The sequence below is a fragment of the Harpegnathos saltator genome, unplaced genomic scaffold (assembly GCF_003227715.2).
Source record: "Harpegnathos saltator strain DR-91 unplaced genomic scaffold, Hsal_v8.6 scaffold15, whole genome shotgun sequence".
In the NCBI taxonomy this organism is placed as follows: domain Eukaryota; kingdom Metazoa; phylum Arthropoda; class Insecta; order Hymenoptera; family Formicidae; genus Harpegnathos; species Harpegnathos saltator.
Window position 1 is genome coordinate 246,119 of NW_020229928.1, and position 20,447 is coordinate 266,565.

The 20,447-nt window shown below is 36.6% G+C and overlaps 2 protein-coding genes across 13 annotated transcripts in view; one reads left to right on the forward strand and one right to left on the reverse strand.

Moving 5' to 3' along the window:
• The window catches only part of LOC105180927 (calcium/calmodulin-dependent 3',5'-cyclic nucleotide phosphodiesterase 1), a 215,567-nt gene that overhangs the window by 143,390 nt on the left and 51,730 nt on the right, over nt 1-20,447 (forward strand). The gene's annotated exons all lie outside the window — the stretch shown is intronic.
• The window catches only part of Hbg3 (alpha-glucosidase), a 36,177-nt gene continuing 16,742 nt past the window's right edge, over nt 1,013-20,447 (reverse strand). For 2 of the 4 annotated variants that reach the window (XM_025296619.1, XM_011137274.3), the window contains exons 2-9: nt 18,363-18,521; nt 17,514-17,851; nt 16,236-16,361; nt 8,573-8,980; nt 6,512-6,767; nt 2,021-2,216; nt 1,598-1,738; nt 1,013-1,434 (exon numbers count right to left, since the gene is read on the reverse strand). In XM_025296619.1, coding sequence (XP_025152404.1) covers nt 1,362-1,434; nt 1,598-1,738; nt 2,021-2,216; nt 6,512-6,767; nt 8,573-8,980; nt 16,236-16,361; nt 17,514-17,851; nt 18,363-18,507 — 1,683 coding nt within the window. In that variant the 5' untranslated portion in view covers nt 18,508-18,521 and the 3' untranslated portion in view covers nt 1,013-1,361. Of the gene's footprint in view, nt 1,435-1,597; nt 1,739-2,020; nt 2,217-6,511; nt 6,768-8,572; nt 8,981-16,235; nt 16,362-17,513; nt 17,852-18,362; nt 18,522-18,918; nt 18,990-20,447 lie in introns of those variants that run through there. The other 2 variants (XM_011137275.3, XM_011137276.2) reach the window with 2 other exon arrangements.

Sequence of the window (20,447 nt, forward strand, 5' to 3'; positions counted from 1 at the left end):
TTACTCAGGGTGAATTTTATCAACCTCGGTTAAGCCAATTGACGGTTAAAAGTAACAGAGTGCTGAGTTAAATTCTAATGGACGTGGCTACTTCATGCTTAACTTCAGCTTTCTAATTGTAGTATGTTTGTTCTGCCTCACGTTAAAAACTTGAGGTCATTAAAATAAAAAAAAAAGGAGAAGAAGTGATAAGCTATTTTATCGATAAATATGTCTTTAATGACTTAAAGGTCACATTTATCAATGAAAGAAAGTTGAAAAAATATAGGCTTCTGCTATCATTTATCTTGATTAATGTAAGATAGAATAAACAGCACGTTAGTGCTAGCTTGCATATTGATGTTAACTTGTGTCATTATCGTTATTTTCGTACTTTATTTTCAACAAAAATGATGAAAATAAAATTTCCTTAGAAAACTTGTTCTATAAAAAATAGTAATTTGCAACATTTGAAAACATTTCATTCTACTCTTTTTATATTTTCTACTACAAAAATAGTGATTCGTACACTTTATGTACACGATTGCAGTTGAGCATAATAATAATTGGCCGACAATGGCTAATAGCTAAACATGATAGCTAAACACATATAAACTCTTCAACACACACACATATATATATATGTATATATGATATATGTTTGTATGTATGAGATCTGAGTTGGAGTTTGGAAGAGGCAGATCTTACTGTGAGAAATTTATGGAGTCTTTTCTTCGATAAAATGATCGTCATGTCTAGAAGGGGAGGGGAGGGAAAGTCATACAATCCGGTTCGGAGTCCGTATTGTAAACGGACATGGTTAATATAATCCGACTGTCGGATATCAGCAAATATTGAGAAAAGTGGAACGGGAAATTAAATTCTCAATTTATACCTTTCAGAGTACTTTATGCAGGTAGGATCAATGAGTCCGGATTGCTATTAGTTCGGGAATGAACTTCACGCTGGTAGCGCGTCAAGTGCGTTTATGCGAACGACAAGTGTTAGAGGGTGAAACAAAGTAATCTCGACGTGAGTGCGAAATTGCTTTTTAATGATACAGCATGCCGTCGTCGCTATACATTTCATTTCGTTTAGATAAAATCCACTTAGATTAGATTTACTCAGATTAAACCTGCGACGGCAGCGTTGCTTTCCATCAAGTTCCAGCTACGCGCGAATATTCAGCTATAACCGGGTACACGCCGGGGAGATTAATAAATGAAATAACAGCGTGACGCGCGAACATAAAAGTGGTATACCAGGACGGGTCACGTTCCAAGGACCGAAATAATTTCCTCGTCCGGGAAAACTATGGGGCTTACATGGAAAACGTATGACGTCTTATTCGGATACTCCTTTTCTTAGATTTTCGCCTGGCTTTACTCGACATCAACGCATATCACAGCTGCTGATGCGGGAATTTCCATGGCTTGAATGTCGTCAACTGGTTTTCTAAACATTTTAATAAGAACAGCAAAGCATGAGCGTGAAACGTTTTATGAAAAGTAATATCAGTGAATTCACGGGTGCTTCTCGCTAACACACATATACACACACGCGCGCGTGTCGTTTTTAGCGATGTGCGTATATATGCATGAAGAAGACGTATGCTTACCCAATGAGGAAATGAGCATTCGTAGTAGCATAATAAACATTCAGCTGCTTGAATAGGCCGGTAAGCATCGATAAGTCAACAATTTGCTTCTGATCCACAAAGTTTATGATTACGTAAACTGATTTTTCTCCAGCAGCTTCCCTGTAACGAAAAATATATCATACTCTTTTCGCTATTCGAATAAGTATATGTTTTTTTAATTTATTAGGCGTTCAGATTATCATGAGACAAGTATGCTTCTCTCTCTCTCTCTCTCTCTCTCTCTCTCTCTCTCTCTCTCTCTCTCTCTCTCTCTCTCTCTCTCTCTCTCTCTCTCTCTCTCTCTCTCTCTCTCTCTCTCTCTCTCTCTCTCTCTCTCTCTCTCTTTCTCTCTCTTTTCATCTTTAGAATACACTGCACATTTATATTTTATAACGTCTTTACCTGGCGAAAACAAGTACATTGTCGTTCAACAGTTTTGTAGACAGATTTCCTCGTTTCACCGATGACCACTTTCGTAGAGCAGAAACCGTCTTGTAGAGAGCGTAATATGAGTCGCTCCGTTTCTTTTCTGCAGCTAAATTGACAGTCTTGTAATTCTTGTTGATCGGCAGCCACGTTTTCGGGTTCGTGGAGAATCCTAAAATCACATATAAATTTCGATAACACCCGTGTTTAGGGGAGGCATTTCCAATTGCCTTGTGCTTTACATATATTATAAATATCATCTTCCTGAATAACAGTCAAAAAGTTTCAGCTGTCAACTAGACTTTCTTGCTTTATTTAGTCTCAAGAATATATTGTTACAATAGTACCCTGATTTTTGTTAATTTGATGATTTTGATATTTCCAAAAGTCAGTAAGTTAATAAAAGTCAGGGCGCTATTGTAACAATATATTCTTGAGACTAAATAAAGCAAGAAAGTCTAATACCACTTTTTCTTCCGACAAATAGTTAGCGAGATATCGTAAGTTAAATATTGAAAAAGTTATCAAGTTTTCCTCAAATATCTCCAAAAATATTAGGCAAATAAAAAAATATTTTAGACAAAAGTTTTTCAAATTAATTAGTAGAAAATACAGTGTAATAAAAAATAAGGATTCCCATTTAAAAAACGCAAGTTGACCTTCAAATGACCTTCAAAGTCATGGCCAAGGTCAAATTCAGGGTCACCATCAAGTTCGTTACTCGATTTTCTACAACTTTTGTATTTAAACTTTTTCATGAAAACTTGATCCTGCAAAGTTATTCGGGGGTTCCAGTATTTTTAAGACACTCTATATGGAGGAAAAATTAATATTTTTCATTCTGAATCCATCTATATATATATATATATTGTTTTATATTTAAATTATACGGACAAGAGAAAGGACAATATATCGCTATTCGGCTATGTGCTAGTTTTATTTCATCTTTCCTATGTTTCGTCGCGTAACCGGCAACAATTGCTAGATCGACTGGGTCGCACTGTGGCCCGAACGGCTACAATGCTTGTCCATCTCGACGCGTGCGCACTCATTAGATTTTTATAATTAATAACTCGATGACTATTGCGAATATCGCAAAATGATATTAGACTTTTTTATTCGTCTCAGTTCGTTCTATACCCCGACAAGCTCTGTCTGTGTGTTGTTCTACGATTTTTATAATATAAATGATTATATTATAAAATATGTAATATATCCTATATAATATATAATGATATTATAAAATATATAATATATCCTGTATAATATAATTATATTATAAAATATATAATATAATTTAATATAAAAAGGTAAGAAGGGAGTATTCAATTTATTCTGCCTTTATTATAAATTTCATATGTAGGTGATAGTCATCATAAAAACACAAAACTTTCTTGCACCATGAACAAAATACCAATGCTTCATTGTCACAGTTATATGTATTTACTATATAATATTTAACCTGTCAGTAAAAACAAATAGCATAAAGTTGACAAAGTGAAATATTGTGTGATTATAGTTCATAAGCACGTGCGTATACTTTCGTTGTATACATTTCATGTATACATTGTTGTTGTACATACATGCACTTTTGTTGATGCCAACAATAGCAGTTTGAAAACATTTCCGATACCTCAGGGTGATCCGGTCAGAAGTTTCGGATTCTGAGGGGATTTCCAGAAGTTCGGTGTAACGAGGATAGGGGAACCGGAACTAGGTGGTCAATAGCCCCACGACCAGACATCTCTGGTGGGGAAGCTGGTAAGAATCCGGGGTACTCCCTTCCCTTCCCCAGGGAGTAGACGAATTCATGATGATTTCTTTCTCAACTTACCCTCGAGATTAAAACAGAGCCTAGTTTTTGCACTTTGATTGGTGGAAGGATTTTATTGGAAAATATTTAAAAAGAAATTGATGTCAACGTCAGTGCCAGAAATAAATCAGATCCGGTAGAGTGACACCAGTTTTGACACCGACCGTCACGTGTTACATCTATCTAATAAGCGTTATCTATATCGCTCGAAGCAATCGCAAGGTAAATAGTAATCTTTTTCGGGTGTTGTAAAATACGATATTAAAATGGTACGTATACAGCCATCAACAACAGAATTTAACACATTATTAAATAAATTGGACGATAAAACAAACAAACAACAAGAATACACTGCCAAAATAGTGGTAACACAAGCTTTTTGAATATTTGAGGAAATGCCTATTAGAAGATGGAATTAGATTGGAATATGTGGAAGAACCGAGTGCGTTTGAAAAGACTATTGTTCTAGGAGAGGAAATGTATAACTGCTTAAAAGAGATTATACAAGCAGGAGAACACATCACAAACTGATGAAGAATTTTCGACTTTGCAATCATTGACATTATCGCCTTCAAAAACATCACGAGATATGGAAAAATTCGGTAGCTCTAAAAAACCGAGGATCGATGTAGTACCATTTGCATCGAAAATTAAAGCTATGACCTTACATGAATTACATTCAAAATGATCCGTGAGTACTATCGCTTCCAAAAGTACAAAATTATTGGAACAAAGTCCCAATTATATAGATGGAAACAACAAGTACAACAAGGAGGAACAAAACATGATATACACCAACAAATTCATAATTGGTATGATCGATTTGTTGAAACAAGGAAAGAATTACGGCAAATAACAACTCTCGTACTCTCCGACAGTGGGCAATAGCAGGTTCGCACCAATTCAGCAATTTGCCAAATTTTTCTTTTAAAGCTTCAGGAAGGTAGGTGAAAAATTTTAAAAGAGAGCATATTCGAAGTAAGTATATAATAAAATACGTTGCTGCGAATCATCAGTCATCTTTAGAACAGATTTTGGTAAAAACAGAATTGTTTCAAGAAGAGACCAATACTATAATACAGAATTTTAATTTAGATTATGTTATTACTGATCAGACAAGGATATACTGACCAGACTAGTTGTGAATATCGAATATGAGTGAGGCATACACTAGTTCATCAAAGTAAAACCACACAAGGAGAATTTCAGAATGTAAATAAAATGAAGTATTCTTATACGGCACAATATTCTCTAACAGCAACAGGAAGCTTGTGTTACCTATTTGTTCATCTGCTTACAAGAACGGTCAGGCAAGTTTGGCCTTCATATTCAAAACGAAGTAAATGTTTTAATGAAAAAAATATCTAAATATATGCATAACAGTTTCAAAATCTAGCAAACTGCACAAGGAATTATTTAATGAATATTTAAATAACATTATAAAATCATATGTGGACAATGGAAAATTCATGTTAATAGTTGATTCTTGAAGACAGATTGACCCGACTGTCTATGACGAAAAATTTAGAGACGAAGATGATATGCTTTTTGTACATTAAAAATAATTCTTCCCAAATGTATTCTGCTTTGTCAACTTTATGATATTTTTATAGGCAAGTAAAAAATTATAAAAGCAAAAATTATAAAAAATTATAGCAAAATTATAAAATACGCAAACTTTTTTTTATGAGAAAAGAAATTTGACAAATCGAGTTTGTCGAGTTTCTTTTCGTAGTTACACATAGAGAACTTTAAATTTCTCCTATCGTTAACGATTAATATCATATATATATATATTAATATCACATTGATTACGACAGATTTCTGGCACTTTCTTCACGATATGCAGAAGAAAATGTTTGATTCGATGAATATATTCCATCAGTTTTTATGGTTTTATCTTTTTCGATTTTTTTTATCACAGTGCTTTTTACGGTTTTAATATGAGCTATTTCTGCTGTCTCATAAAATGACCTTGTAATTGTAATCATAGTATAATGATTTCGTAAGTATCAATGAAGTGTTCTATTTTTTCTTCCATTTTTCATGAAGCTGTGTGAGTATGACAAATCCAAAGTGACAAGCGGTGGTATTGCAATACAATTTTTCTCGCCCACCTTCTTTTCGAAATCTCAAAATCTGACATACGACTCGACAAATATATTAATTCTGAATATACTATTCGTGATACGAGACAGATTGATGTTAAAGCGGCACACTTCGTTCGGCGCGAACCGGTTTCTATTATGACTGGTTATTTAAATGAGATTTCTCACTATTTATCGGCCGATTAATCGGTCCTCGACGAGGAAAATGCTTAAAATTTATTTGTGAGTGTTGTGTTTTGTAGCGACACTCAGTCTTGTCGGCTGCAAAGTGCATTTCGAAATTGATAATAGTGCGGAATATCGCTATTTATAAAGCGACATAACGTCATTTCCACGAACGGTCGATACTTTTATCCTATGTCTGCCGACGGAAGTTGAGCTCGCGAATCTTCTCTCTCAGGTGTCTCAGCGCCGTAAATTAACTCGGCGGATTTTCACGATTGGTTCTCATAAGCGACAACTGGCACGAATTGTGTCTCGCTAGGTACGACGGGCGAGGCGACACGATAATTTTAAAAGTTTTTAGAAGTTATTTAGGTGACCTACCAGCCGAGGTGGTGCCGTCCCATTGAAACGGTGTCCTCTCAGGATCTCGAGATGCTGTCTCATAATGATCTTTACCAGCGTTGCAACCTTGCGGGTCTTTGGTGTCTTCCCATGATATCCACGTGTCCTCCATACCAATTTCGTCGCCGTTGTAAGTTACACCCACACCCGGAAGCAATAGAGTCATCATAGTCATAGCTTGCGCTCGTTGTTCTCCGTAACGGCTCACTAATCTGGGTTTGTCGTGATTTCCGGCCTGCGAAAAGCACGCAACTCGATATTCGAATTCGCGCTAGCTATGCGAAGTTTTGTACTAACGATCTCGTTAACTCCTTCGATGGCATTAACGTAATAATGTATATTTTTATGTATCGAAAATATTTGTACCCCTGTGGGCATCGATGCAATAATGCGCATATCGATCATGTCTCGACTGACTGGCTCGATTTTCATAAAAATAGGGTTCTTTGAGCCGCTGAATATATCGAGTGAGTTAAAGAGTTACAGGCTTATATCTCGAAAAAGAAGCATTTTAGAGAAAAATATATTAGACAAAAGTTGTATAGTTTCAAGGAGGACATAAAATATCTATATCAATTGTTTACAATTGATGGTGTCACTTTCAAGATATTCACTGATTATTACTTTTCTTAAATGGAAATCCCAATTTTTTATTATATCAACTTCTCCTATCAATTAATTTTAATAATTTTTGTTTGAAACATTTTTTTTATTTACCTAATGTTTTTTGAGATATTTAAGAAAAAATTGGTAACTTTTTCAATATTTAACTTACGATATCTCGCTATTATTTGGAAGAAAAAATAGTACTAAACTTTTTTACTTTATTTGGTCTCAAAAATATATTATTGTAATAATATCCTAACTTTAGTTAACTTATCGACTTTTGGAAATTTCATCAAATTAACAAAGAATCATCAAATTATCAAAAGTCAGGACCCTATTGTAACAATATATATACCAATATATTCTTGAGACTAATATATTTTTGAGACCAAGTAGAGTAAAAAAGTAACACTTTTTCTTCCGACAAATAGTTAGCGAGATATCGTAAATTGAATATTGAAAAAGTTACCAAGTTTTTTTTTAAATATCTCAAAAAATGTTAGGCAAATAAAAAAATGTTTCAGACAAAAGTTGTTTAAAAAATTAATTGGTGAAAGAGATGATATAATAAAAAATTCTGATTTCCATTTAAGAAAAATAATGATTAGTAAATATCTCGAAAGTAGCACCATCGGTAAACAAAATGATACAGTCGTTAATGTCCCTTTTGAAACCGTACAACTTTTGTCCAAAAAATTTTTTCCTAAAATATCGCTTTTACAAAAAATCAGATAGTACGAGTGGTTTGTGACATTCTGTATAGGAATTTGAGGTAAAAATATTAAAATTGAAAATGGCAGATCTAATATGACGGTCAAAAAAATTAAATCTATCTTATTGTTATGAAACTCAGTATTTAAAGATATTTTTGGCCGCCATATTGAGTCCGCCATTTTAATTTTTGTAACTTTGTTCTCAAATTCTTATTTAGTAACTTGAAAAACTTCTAGATATCAGATGTCTTTAAAATCCGATCACTTTTTTTCTCGCCCACAGGGGCACAAATAAATAGTAAAATACCATCAAAGGGATTAAAAATGAATATTGTTTTCTTTTCGAAATCTTGAAATGTAAACGGAGTAACGTAGCGAGAAATAAAAAGTGTAGTTAACAGAATTGAAAAAATATATATTACACAGGAGAAATATTATTTATCACTGCAATGATTTACGATTCCAGCTCCGTTTATATTTCGGGATCTGTTTTTACTGCTGGCGAATCCGCAGACGGGCAATAATCGTCGACGAATTGACGAAGAATCGCTCCCTACCTATCACTTGCTCCAGGCTGATTTGTGCCTGAAACGTCACATCTCTTTCCTCGTCGCGACGAGATGAATGATTAGGATCTCGATTAGCTAAAAAGTGTCACGCAGCCTAATCGGGTTGACGCACAGCAGGCATTTCAAATTCTCGTTTCTCTCGCTCGACTTACCACCCAGTTAGCGGTCGCATCCGTGGGCATGTTTAGCATCCATTTATTGATCATCGTTTTCAAGTCGGCCGCCGTGGAGTCTCGACTTGTATCGGTGATCATTCCGAAGTTGAAGGGAAAGTGCGCCCCGTATTGGTAATACTTCATCGTCATCGTGATGTTTGAATACGCTTCAATCATCATAACTTTGTCGCCGGGGTACTCGTCCAGCACCGACCGCCAGCCTCGCGTCACCTCGTAGGTACGTGGTTGATCCTTCGTGTAGATTTTGTCTGTATAACCATAATCGTTCGGATTCGCGTTGCCCGTGAGCGGCTCGTTCGGGAAGCCTTGATGCTCACATAAATGCGGCACTGCGTCCACCCGGAATCCGTCCACTCCCTTGTTGAGCCAAAATCTTATGACGTCCTGAGAGCAAAGGAAACAGAACACGTTGTATGCTTCAGTTAAGTCCCATATAGCTCTCGAGTAGATTAAATTACGTGTCGTAACAAATCCACTTACTAGAAATAACGGTTCGCACATGAAGTGTGAAATAATTTTGGTTTTATATAAATTCAATTACTACTTATGCAATACTGTGTGATTAAAGTTGGATGTGTTTGAAATAGTCGAGAGAGAAGAAGGTAGAGAGGGAGGGAAAATAGGAGAGAGAGAGAGAGAGAGAGAGAGAACTCCGTTGTCAGCAAAATTAGATTGTTGAATTACTTATGTTACTGTTAATTAATGTCAGGAAGATGTATACAATTTGTTCACACGATATCTTTATCTTTATATTGTCTAGTATAGTGGAATAGCAGTGGGAGACAATTCTCTCGGCATCATATCCGAATAGATAAGCAATAAAAATAATGTAAAATCAGAGAAAGATATTAAAAATAGGCAATTTTTTTATTAATGGCAAAGTCTATCATTAAATATCCTATCCAGGATCTATTATTATATAAATTAATTATTGGAAGTCATTTACGGAATCTGGTAGAAACATGAAAAGCAAATATTTGCCTATTGTATTGTCGGAGGGAAGTTATGAAAATCGAAATATATTGTTGATTGCTGAAACTCACATGAAATGTTTTTTAAATTTTGTACCCTTTATCTGATTTTAAAATTAAATTAATTGCACATTTATATCTTGAGAGGTGAAAAAAAATTTGTATAAAAATATATATCCCATCAAATACAAGAATGATACAATTACATCGTGGTGTAAATAAATATTTAGCAAAAATCTCACAAGATTGTTATGATAGAATTGTTCTTTTTTATCACAATGTGATATTACAATATGAACTAGTACGTAATATGAATTAAGTACGTCCACGTTGAGATTGCTCTGTATCATGGTAGCGCCTACGCGAGTAAGGCCGTCGTAGCGAAAAGGTTAATTTCACCAAATACAGGACCATAAATATGACCGTAAATATTGCGTTTTAGCGTTGATATGGATAGTTGGCCTGGATCTATTCATGATTTTTTGCGTTTAGGATTGTCATAATTGATCCACTTTTCATCACCAGCGACAATCCGGTACAAAAAACTTTTTTCTGCCTGGCAATCAGAGCAGTGGCGATGGATGCACGGTTCAACATGTTCGCTTCGATCAGTTCATGTGGCATCCATTTTCTTTCCTTTTGAATTTTTCTCATTGTATGTAAACGGTAAGAAACTGCAACATTTAGTGCCTCAGCCAATTCCTTGAATGTTTGAGATTAATTTTGGTCTAATAATGCTTGCAGTTCGGCGGTCAAACATTTTTGGCTGACCTGGGCGTTCCTTGTCTTTCACATCAAAATCACTATTTTTGAATCGTCGAAACCAATCTCTACATGTTGTTTCTGATGGACCAGAGTCACTATAAGTTCCCACTAATATTCGATGTATTTCAGCTGCAGTTTTCTTTATATCAAATTAGTGGAGGAGAATATATCGAAAAAACAACTTATTGTTCCATTTGAATGAATTGATTCAAAAACAATATCACTGTTTGCAAAAGTAAACTTTGGTGGACTGAGTTCTATTAAAAAATGTCTAACCTTTAATATAGCATGAATTCCAGCTGTCATAGTTCATTACATTTGCAGCTGAAGCCATTTAAGCGCGAACAGCGAAAATTAACCGAAACACCTAATAGTTTCCAATGATTAATTTAGATTCCCCTACTGGTCTACACATGGCCTATTTTTAACATCCTCTCTAACAAGTGATTTTAATGTCTACTAACATCTGATGATGCTAAATGTGTATCACGTAGATAGGGAGAATACCGTGCGCATAGTTTGCTTTCAGTTCCATTCATGACTTTTATGTTGTAAATGTAGCATGTTCCGAGACAGAATATTGCGACATAAGAAATTTGTGAATATTAAAATTCCGAGCATGCACTGCGTCGTCGTTGTGCAACTATCTCGCGGCCAAGGTGAGGAGAAATTGAATAAAATACGGATGACGTTTGTTGTGCGGGTGAATGAAGAATGAATGAAGAATGAGAACCATATACACATGTAATGAAGAAAGAGAACCGCGGCCTGATGTGTACGTTACTTTAATAATTACAGAATAAGGGGCATAGCAATATGGCGTTCTCCGTGTGTATCTTCCGCGACTCCGAGTTTCGCCAAGTTTTTCAGGGCAACGCAAAAATGATCGCGAGTTGCCATCACGCGAACTTACAAAGCCATTCGCTCGCACGATAGTTCGTCCAATTCGGATTTTATCGCGTGCACGACCGTACTTTACAGCTTTAGATATTACGGCCAAATATTCCGCCATTTCGCTGTTTCCTGAATTACTTCGCGCGCGCTGCGATTTTGTGATTGCGGAATATAAATTTCCACGAAATCTTTGCGCAGTAATATTCTACCGGTCTTGGACTGTAGGTAGCGGAAAAAGAAAAAAGGATAAAATTCCGCGTGCGATTCAACGCGGGAGCATCGCGGAAGGCTTGACCTCTCGCCTTTAATTAAGTACGACGTGCAAATAATTTCCCTGAAGGTCGTTATTTCGGCTGGACGAACTGTTGTTTGCTAAATTGATCATAATTGATCATGTGTGGCTTCACGCCAGCTGGATATTCGTTATCGCATGATCTAATGATCATTATCGACCGTCATCTTTTCCACTAATGCGCACCCATCGCGCGCGCGTGTACGTAAATATTAACGTTAGTAATTTTATTGACTTCAAAGACTTTGACACATGTTTTCAAGAATATGACCGTGACTAACTTGCAAAAAGTTTAGCTATCGCTCAATGTATTCAAAAGTTAATAACAATTTTGTAAATAGAATCTATTTTTCCGACACAATATACATTTTAAAAAATATTAAATAGTGCACATGAGCGACAAAGTGGAGGGTTTAACCCTTCCCTGTACTCTCTCCTTGAAAAACCTAACCAAACTCATATATCTTTGCATATGGTTGGGTGTTGTTAGAAAGGTTTCTTTAAAACCCATAATGCTCAACCATATGCAAAGATGTATAATTTGGGTCAGGTTAGGTTGGGTTAGGTCAGATCAGCTTAGGTTGAATTAGGCTTGGTTCTTTTTGAGAAGGAAGTGCAGGGGAAGAGGCGGAGTTCTCCCCCGCTCATATGTATTGTTTAACATTTTTAATATACCTTGTGTATCAGAAAAATAGATGTTATTTACGAAACTTTTTTGTTAATACCTTTTTAATAAACAATGAGCGATGATTGAAACTATTCGCGAGTTAGTCAGAAGCATGACCTTGATAACGTGTGGCAAGGTCATTAAATCGGCGACATTGCCACTAATATTAATATTTGGCCGCATGATGTTATAAGTATGAGTAATTTACAAAGATTGGCAAATTGCATATTCACTTCCTGATGGCTCCGTGGAAATAATTTCACACTCGTCGCGGTGCGCGGGCACAACGACGAACTAATTGCATCCGCTTTAAATAGGACAATGCGATTGTGTTGAGAATGCGAAAACACTTGTCCGTCATTTTGCATGTTTCAACGGGCGTCGATTCATCGTAGTAAGTTAATTACCAACTGGCGCGGCGTTATGCGACGGCCTCATCGTCGATCGTTTCCAATCGCGACCGCACGCGGAGCCGTTTTCCACTCAAGACTCGAGTCATTTTACGAACGAATTGCCGTTCGGCAGGAGAGTGCGCGAAAAGGAAAAAAAAATAAACGGGACATATTTCTCTCTCACCACGCGTCGCGGTGAAAGATAGAAAATCTGTCGAACTCCCGCCGATAGTGAAAAAAGTCGATTCTGTTACACCACGTATACAAGCGGGATTTATTTTCACCCTCGTGACACTGAACGGCGATGTAATCCCGCCATCTCCGTTTTGCCACGGTTATCCGAGACAATAAGATAACAAGATAATCTGATAGCCCGACTTCGACCGGCACGTTTAATTACGAGTTTTCCCGGCCATATTCGGCTTCACGAACGCGGGAGCCCTGAATCGTCTTTCCACCTCGTAGTCGTCAGTTGATATCGTGCCAATTCGGCAGATGAGAGCCGCAATTGACGAGTCACGCGATTCAAATATCCGCAGGGTCATGTTGCGGATGAATAATTGTCGGATAGATAATTTCACAAGAGATTTACCATTGCCTATCATAAACAGAGACGCGCGCGATCGCGCTTGTTGTATCGAAAAATCCGATCGAACTGTCCTGATTATTTCGATATTAATTATTTCGATTATTTCGATATTAATTATTAGATATACAAATTAATTCGTGACCCTTGTGGTTAGTTAACTGTGTAACTCTATTTTAAATTCAAATCTTTTACATTCGCATGGGGTTTTGGAATGCTAACTTTTAAAATGAGAAAAGTCCCATATAACTGTACATTATATACCCACTATACAGCTGACGACATAACCTCATAAAGAAGTATTGAGCGTGATGTCGTTCGATAAGCAGCATATCAGATATTGCATTTTTTACATTTCGATTAAAAAAATGCTGTAAGGAAATGCTTGCTCTGTTTTAGAGGAAGATCTCGTGGAAGGGGTAGGAGGCTTATAGATCAGATAGCACAAGACAGATTTCAATATGATCCTGGATATTCTTACAGGAAAGAAACTTAAATATTGAGTGTTTACACTCAATTGTTTGAATTTACTCTCAAATTTAATTAATTAAATTTAAGTATTATTGGGTTGGCAAATAAGTTCGTTCGATTTTTGTTTCAGTGTAAGTTTCATGCGGATTCGCTTTTCTTTTCTCAGTGCTATCGTGCAAATCGAATACACATTTGAAAGGTTATGTTTCACTGTTTATGTTGTGCTGTGTTTGGTTTGGCTAACATCAGTATTATGTGTGCTGTGTAGCTGTGAACATGGAAATAAATAACGTGTATTATCGTCACATTTTGCTCTATTATTTTAAAAAAGGCAAACGAGCTGCGGATGCTCATAAAAAGATATGCCGTGTATATGGAAATCATGCCTTAACAGAATGTGTATGCCAATTTCCATTCTGGAGATTTCGACGTCAATGATACGCCCCGCTCCGGTCGCCTGACCGAGATTAATTCAAGTGACATTAAGGCTATAATCGAAGTAAATCTATCCCAATCAGTACGAGAGATTGTTACGACATTGAATATATCCCACACAAGCGTAAAAAAGCATTTGCGCTAGCTGGAATACGTTTCTCGGCTTAATGTTTGGGTGCCGCATCAATTAACCGAGGCTAACTTGACCACACGCATATCCATCTACGATTCGCTACGGAAACGCCAAAAAAACGACCCATTTTTTAAATGAATGATGACGGGTGACGAAAAATAGGTCGTCTATGATAATACGTAACGCGTAAAAGATCATGGGGCAGAGCAGCGAGCCACCGCAAACAACCTCGAAGGCGGGATTGCATCCGAAGAAAATAATGCTCTCCGTATGGTGGGATTTCAAGGGTGTCATCTGTTACGAACTGTTACCGTCAGGCAAAACGATTGATTCAACTGTATACTGTTCGCAATTGACGAAATTGAACCAAGCAATCCGCACAAAACGTCCAGAATTGGCAAATCGCAAGGGTGTCGTCTTCCACCACAACACCAGACCTCATACGTCATTGACCACTCGGAACAAATTGCTTCAGCTTGGCTGGGATGTTTTGCCTCATCCTCCGTATTCACCGGATCTTGCCTCTTCCGATTTATTCCGGTCGCTGCAGAACTCTATGAACGAGGAAACCTTCAAGGATGAAGAGGCCGTTAAAAATCACCTGGATTGGTTTTTCGCCGATAAGCCTCAGACGTTTTACGAACGCGGCATAATGAAATTGGTGGAAAGATGGTTAGAGGTCATCGATAAAGATGGCCAATATATAATTGATTAAAATTTATCTTGTGTATTAAAAAATTATGTTTTATTCTACTCTAAAAAACCGAACGAACTTATTTGTCAACTCAATATATGTAGCCAAATTTGAGAGTAAATTCGAATAATTGAGTGTAAATACTCAATATCTGAGTCTATTTTCTCCATAAGGATATATTCAGGATAATCCTGGGATATTTTCAAAATATTCAGTTGTGTTATTGTAAATATTTTATATGAAAATTTCACGTGTATATTCACGTGTATATAATTTGAATTAATTAACAATAGTGTAATATTAAAAATAATTTTGGTATATTAAATACTGTTATAAAATATAAATCTTCTATAGATGTCCATCGTTAGTTTCAGATAGCATAACAATTTAAATAGCACAATTTACTGAAAAATGTTTCAAAGATAAACAATATAAATATAGCTTATTGAATTTGCTGATTCCGAGTAATGTTGAGATATATGCGTATGCTTCCTGTTTTTTCTATTTAAATATAAATATAAAGAAAAGCATTCTACTCGATCCTAAATCGGACTTGGCAAATTGAATATATTAATAATTCGATTTCCTTTAGAATCAAAGTTTTAGAATTCTAAAGGATTAAAATTTAAAAAGATTAAAAAGTGTTTTGTTTCTAGAAATGAAATTAGACTATTAATATATTAATTTATTATTAATTAACTATTAATATTCAATTTATCAATTCCGATTTAGAATCAACTCAAGTATATTTTTCCTTATATTTATAATTCAAACAAGAAATATATAACTCGATATAATTCTGAATCAGTATATTTAATACATTATGTTTTTTTCTTTTCTTTTAGATGCCTAAGAAATATCTATAATACATCCCACAGAGGTCTTTACGGTGGACAGGATATTCTCTGGATGTTTTAAAGATTAGTGTTTACTTATCATCTTCTCTTCTTCAGAACATTTAAAATATATCCTGAAATAAAATTTGGATATCCACATGATATCCGCAATGTCTGTCCTAGATGCTCTTAGGATTTCCGGAGAATGTCATTGTGCTATCTGGGAGTACATATAAAAAAGTGATATCAAAACTTTTTCGGAATAGTAATTCCGATCTTTCCGCCCAAGAACGTCCTGGTCAAAAAAAGAAAAAAAAAAAGAAGAAAAACGAAGACGAGGAATTGAGTCGTTACAAGGAAATCCTTCAAACACAATAGGAGAACTTGCCGAACAACTTGGTGTTGACCAACAAAAGATTTCTCATCGCTTGCACAAGTCAAAGGCTGCGAATTGATTTGTATACCTGATAATTGTTGTTGTTAGATGAAATATGGCGGCGTACCTGCATTGCGCGTACTACGTCTTCGTCGTTGAAGTTGAGATCAGGTTGCTCTGGCGCAAATTGATGGAGGTAATATGCTTGCCTCTCGTCGCGCCAGGTCCAGGCCGGTCCGCCGAACACGCTCACCTATGCGGATAATAATCTCATCATTCCGATTATCCGCTCATGCCTTTGGAGTTTAGTGCACGTGCAGACAGTTTTAATAGTTCGTCGGGGATTCGGCACGCAACATTACCGCCCTCCCTAAGAAATATCGCAGGGCGCTTTTGCAGCGCTTGCGGAATATCGGTGCTCGTTTTGCTGTCTGTTACGTGTTGTTCGCGTTCTATAGGGAGTAAAAGGCCTGCGCCTGCGCCGCGGCGTTGTTGTTCGTATAACACGCCACGGAATTTCGAAGCCGGCGAAATAGCACAAGCCATGTGCTAGGCTTGTTACAGCAGCCCGGTGATGAATCGTTGTTTAACTCGCGCCAGAATACAAGGGAGTACATTTTTCGGATATTACAGGCATAATCCGCCCGATAGATAAGAAAGAGCAGATCCGCGTGCTCGACTTAACGGAACGTATTCTTTCTTTTCGTGTTTCCTCGCGCGGGGCTTCTCGGCTGATCGATCGGCCGATGAGAATTTCATCGTTGTCGAAGATGCCCGCTCTCGATTCGGGAGTACGGTTTCTCTCGCTCCCTAATCCCACTCTCTCATCGTTAACCGTACGCTTATCGAGGGATGTCTCAGGCGATCCATCACATACACACGCGTGGTGTACGCACCGGGAGGTGCCTCCGCTAGAACGATGAATTATTTTGACGTTTATATAATCGTGTCGTGCATTGCCTCCTGGCAGATTCCTGGATGAATCTCTTTGCACGCGCAATTCGAATCGTAATGCACCGCCGGGACCGCCGCTGCGTCCTCAGAGATACAACGCAAATCGCGCTTCGTTTCCGGCGGCAGACACGCTCGCGTGTTCGTGCCCGCGATAGGATACCATCTGCTATGCGGTTTAAACACATCCCTTGAACGAACCAACGAACCAAGCAGTGTTGTTTCTCCGTCACGTTTGGAGCTGAGTCGCGAGATAGTAGACTCATAATAATTAAGAGCCATCTTAATCGCGCTCCACCGTTCGGAAGGCTGTGAAGGGGAATATTTGAAATCCGAGGAACAGGTTCGCCCAAAGGCTCGGATTAATTCGGCGACTTTAACGGTGAATTTCTATGGGTCGTGTTTCTACAGAGAAATGTGATTCTATTGAGAACGGATTACAATCGATTCTTACCCAATTATTCGGTACCGTGACCGTTCCGTCGGCCAGCACCTTGCCTTTGTGCCACACGTAATAATCGGTGTAAGGCTCGATGCCTTGTAAGCTCTTTTGGAACCACTCGTGCCTATCGGATGAGTGGTTGGGAACGAAATCCATGATGACTTTGAGCGAATGGTCGTGTGCGGTTTCCACGAGTGCCTCGAAGTCAGTCATAGTGCCGTATACGGGGTCGATGCCGGTGAAATTGGAAATATCGTAGCCAAAATCGATCATCGGGCTGGGATAGATCGGAGATAACCAAAAGGCGTTGACGTTCGAGTCAACTAGATGTTGCAGTTTGCTCCTTACACCTGCGAACAGGGGTGTCTCTGAGAGATACAATCGCTCTTTGGGAATCATACATTCCTACCCGAACTTCTAGGAATTAATTAGATCGCTGGTCTGTATCACCCGATCTCAGTCTCGGTCTTTACGTTTTCCAATTCCCTCGAGATTGAATATAAATTGAGTTGTTTCATGTCAGGTCTTAAAATATCATACGATCTTTTCGAGGGAAAATTAATTCGTCAAAAGAATTTATTTATCGTCAAAATTAAAGTTAAAAAATGTCGATATATGGCATTATGGTTGTAAGAATTAATTAGAATTAATTAATTAGAATTAATTAGAATTAATTAATTAGAATTAATTAGAATTAATTAATTAAATAATCTGTAAATTGACCAGTTTACCATCATTCGTCATTTCTAAGACATATTATCTCATTGGTCGGAATGATATATTTTTACGGTAATTGCGCCACGAAGCTGTTGAAACTCCGATAATTCCAGGGAATTTAATTCCCCGTCCAATAGTACGTACCACTGAGATCTCCTACACCATCTCCGTCGCTGTCTTTAAAGCTTCTGGGATAAATTTGATAAAGGGACATCGTCTGCCACCATTTTGCACCATGTCCAGCACCGGAAAATATTAATATCGTGAAGAGGGTTGTTATCCCTTTCATTATTGTCGAGTCACCTAAACATGTGTAAAACGACAGTTTCATACTATTTCTACAATATTTATACATAATAATGTGTATTACGTGTTAACGCAAAATGTTGTAAACACTGCACAACAATTTTAGAAACACCTTCCAAGAACCATAAACAAATCTCAGACCATAAAAGTTTCTCGAATGTGTTAGAATAAAAACGAAATAAGAAATAAGGTTATCGTAGAATTAATTTTTTAAATTGTATGGTTAATCTGTAAACTAATCTGACGCGTATATTCGATATAAAATTTAAAAATGTAGAACCGTATGTAGAACCGACGTGTCTTTTTGATCTTCACACTCGCCTTCTAATAATCACGAATGTAAAAATTAGATTTAAATTATCGTCGCAGAATATTAAACTAGTAACTTTCTTACGTTCCTTACAAATATCTTCAACCAACTTTCCAAGTCGTACTGAAATGATGAACATCTGTTACCGTAATTATAAATAATTTGCAGCGGCACATATGTTACTACAACATGACAGTGCGTAATTATTTGCAGTGTAAATAATTATGTAAGAATCTTGTTCGCGAAAGAAATACGGTTAATTTTACTCTTAAAGAGCCATTTCGCTCCGAAAGAAAAATATACCAGTAGTGCAAATAATTGTATAATTATCTCACAGTGGAAAGATAAAAGGTATTTTTAACATATCATTTCACGCTGCTCTGTAGAAATTACATTTTCTTATCATTATTCTACTAAACGTTGAAATGATATTGCAGGATTAAAACACATTTATACGATATTATAAAGTTATTATCTGATATCTATGATTATCTTTTTAATTTTCTAGCTTTCAAGAAGTGAATTAAATAGTACAAAATATTTGTAATTGCGAAATAGTAACGCGAAAAATGAAATTATACAATATTCTGGCAATGGAAGAAAAATTTGCTTCAACATTTTCAATCTTTTGTTATGATGTCACGATAAAACTCACAAAATATTTCGGGGTAGCCTGTAAGTTTTGAATTCTTCTTATACATAAATTTACACACTCTTCTTATACATAAATTTGCACACTTATACTCGCAATATGTGTTGATGTTAATGCTTATTTCTGGACTAATGGAGACTCCTCGAACACTTGCTGTAAGATCTACTGTTATAGAGTAAACTCATCCTTCCTCTTTTATAGCCACATTATATAATTTTGCTCGGTTAGAATTTCTAAACTTCGTGTCTCTCATGTGTAGTGCGCGGAGCGTACTATTACACATGTGTTGTGTCAATAAGACGTATATCGTGAATGCAATTCAGCATTTCATCATCTATCTTATCCGTGATAAACATGAAAACTACGAGATCTAGGATAATGTTTTTTAATACGACGGAACGTTTTTGAATGCCTGTACGAGGGTAGATTGAAAAGTTTCCGATCTAACCAAGAAAAAGTCAGATTTCACTCAAATTTCAATACTTCCAATAGGTATTGTCCAATAGATGGCAGTGAAAGAAGCACAAAGAGCTAAGTTTGTCATTCTTCAGCGATTCATTTGTTTCTGACAGCCTTTCAAAGTTGCATTTGTCAGCAATGGAGAAATTAGAGTATCGCACTGTGATAAAGTTCTTTAATTTAAAAGAGAAAACTGCCACGGGAATTAAAGCTGAATTAAATTCAGCTATGGAGATACTGTTTCATCATTTATGACCATGAAAACTGGACTACTGAATTCAAGCGTGACAGAATGAGTATTTTCGACGAGGAACGCTCTGAACGACCAAAAACCGTAACAACAGCTGAAGTGATCGATTGTGTTCATCAAATCGTGATGGACGATCGTCGATTAATTTTAAAAGAGAAAGAGCGGAGACTGCTGGTATCTCATACGAACGGGCGCATATTTTACATGAGGTTTAATTAGATATAGGAAAACTGAACGCGCGTTGGATGCCAC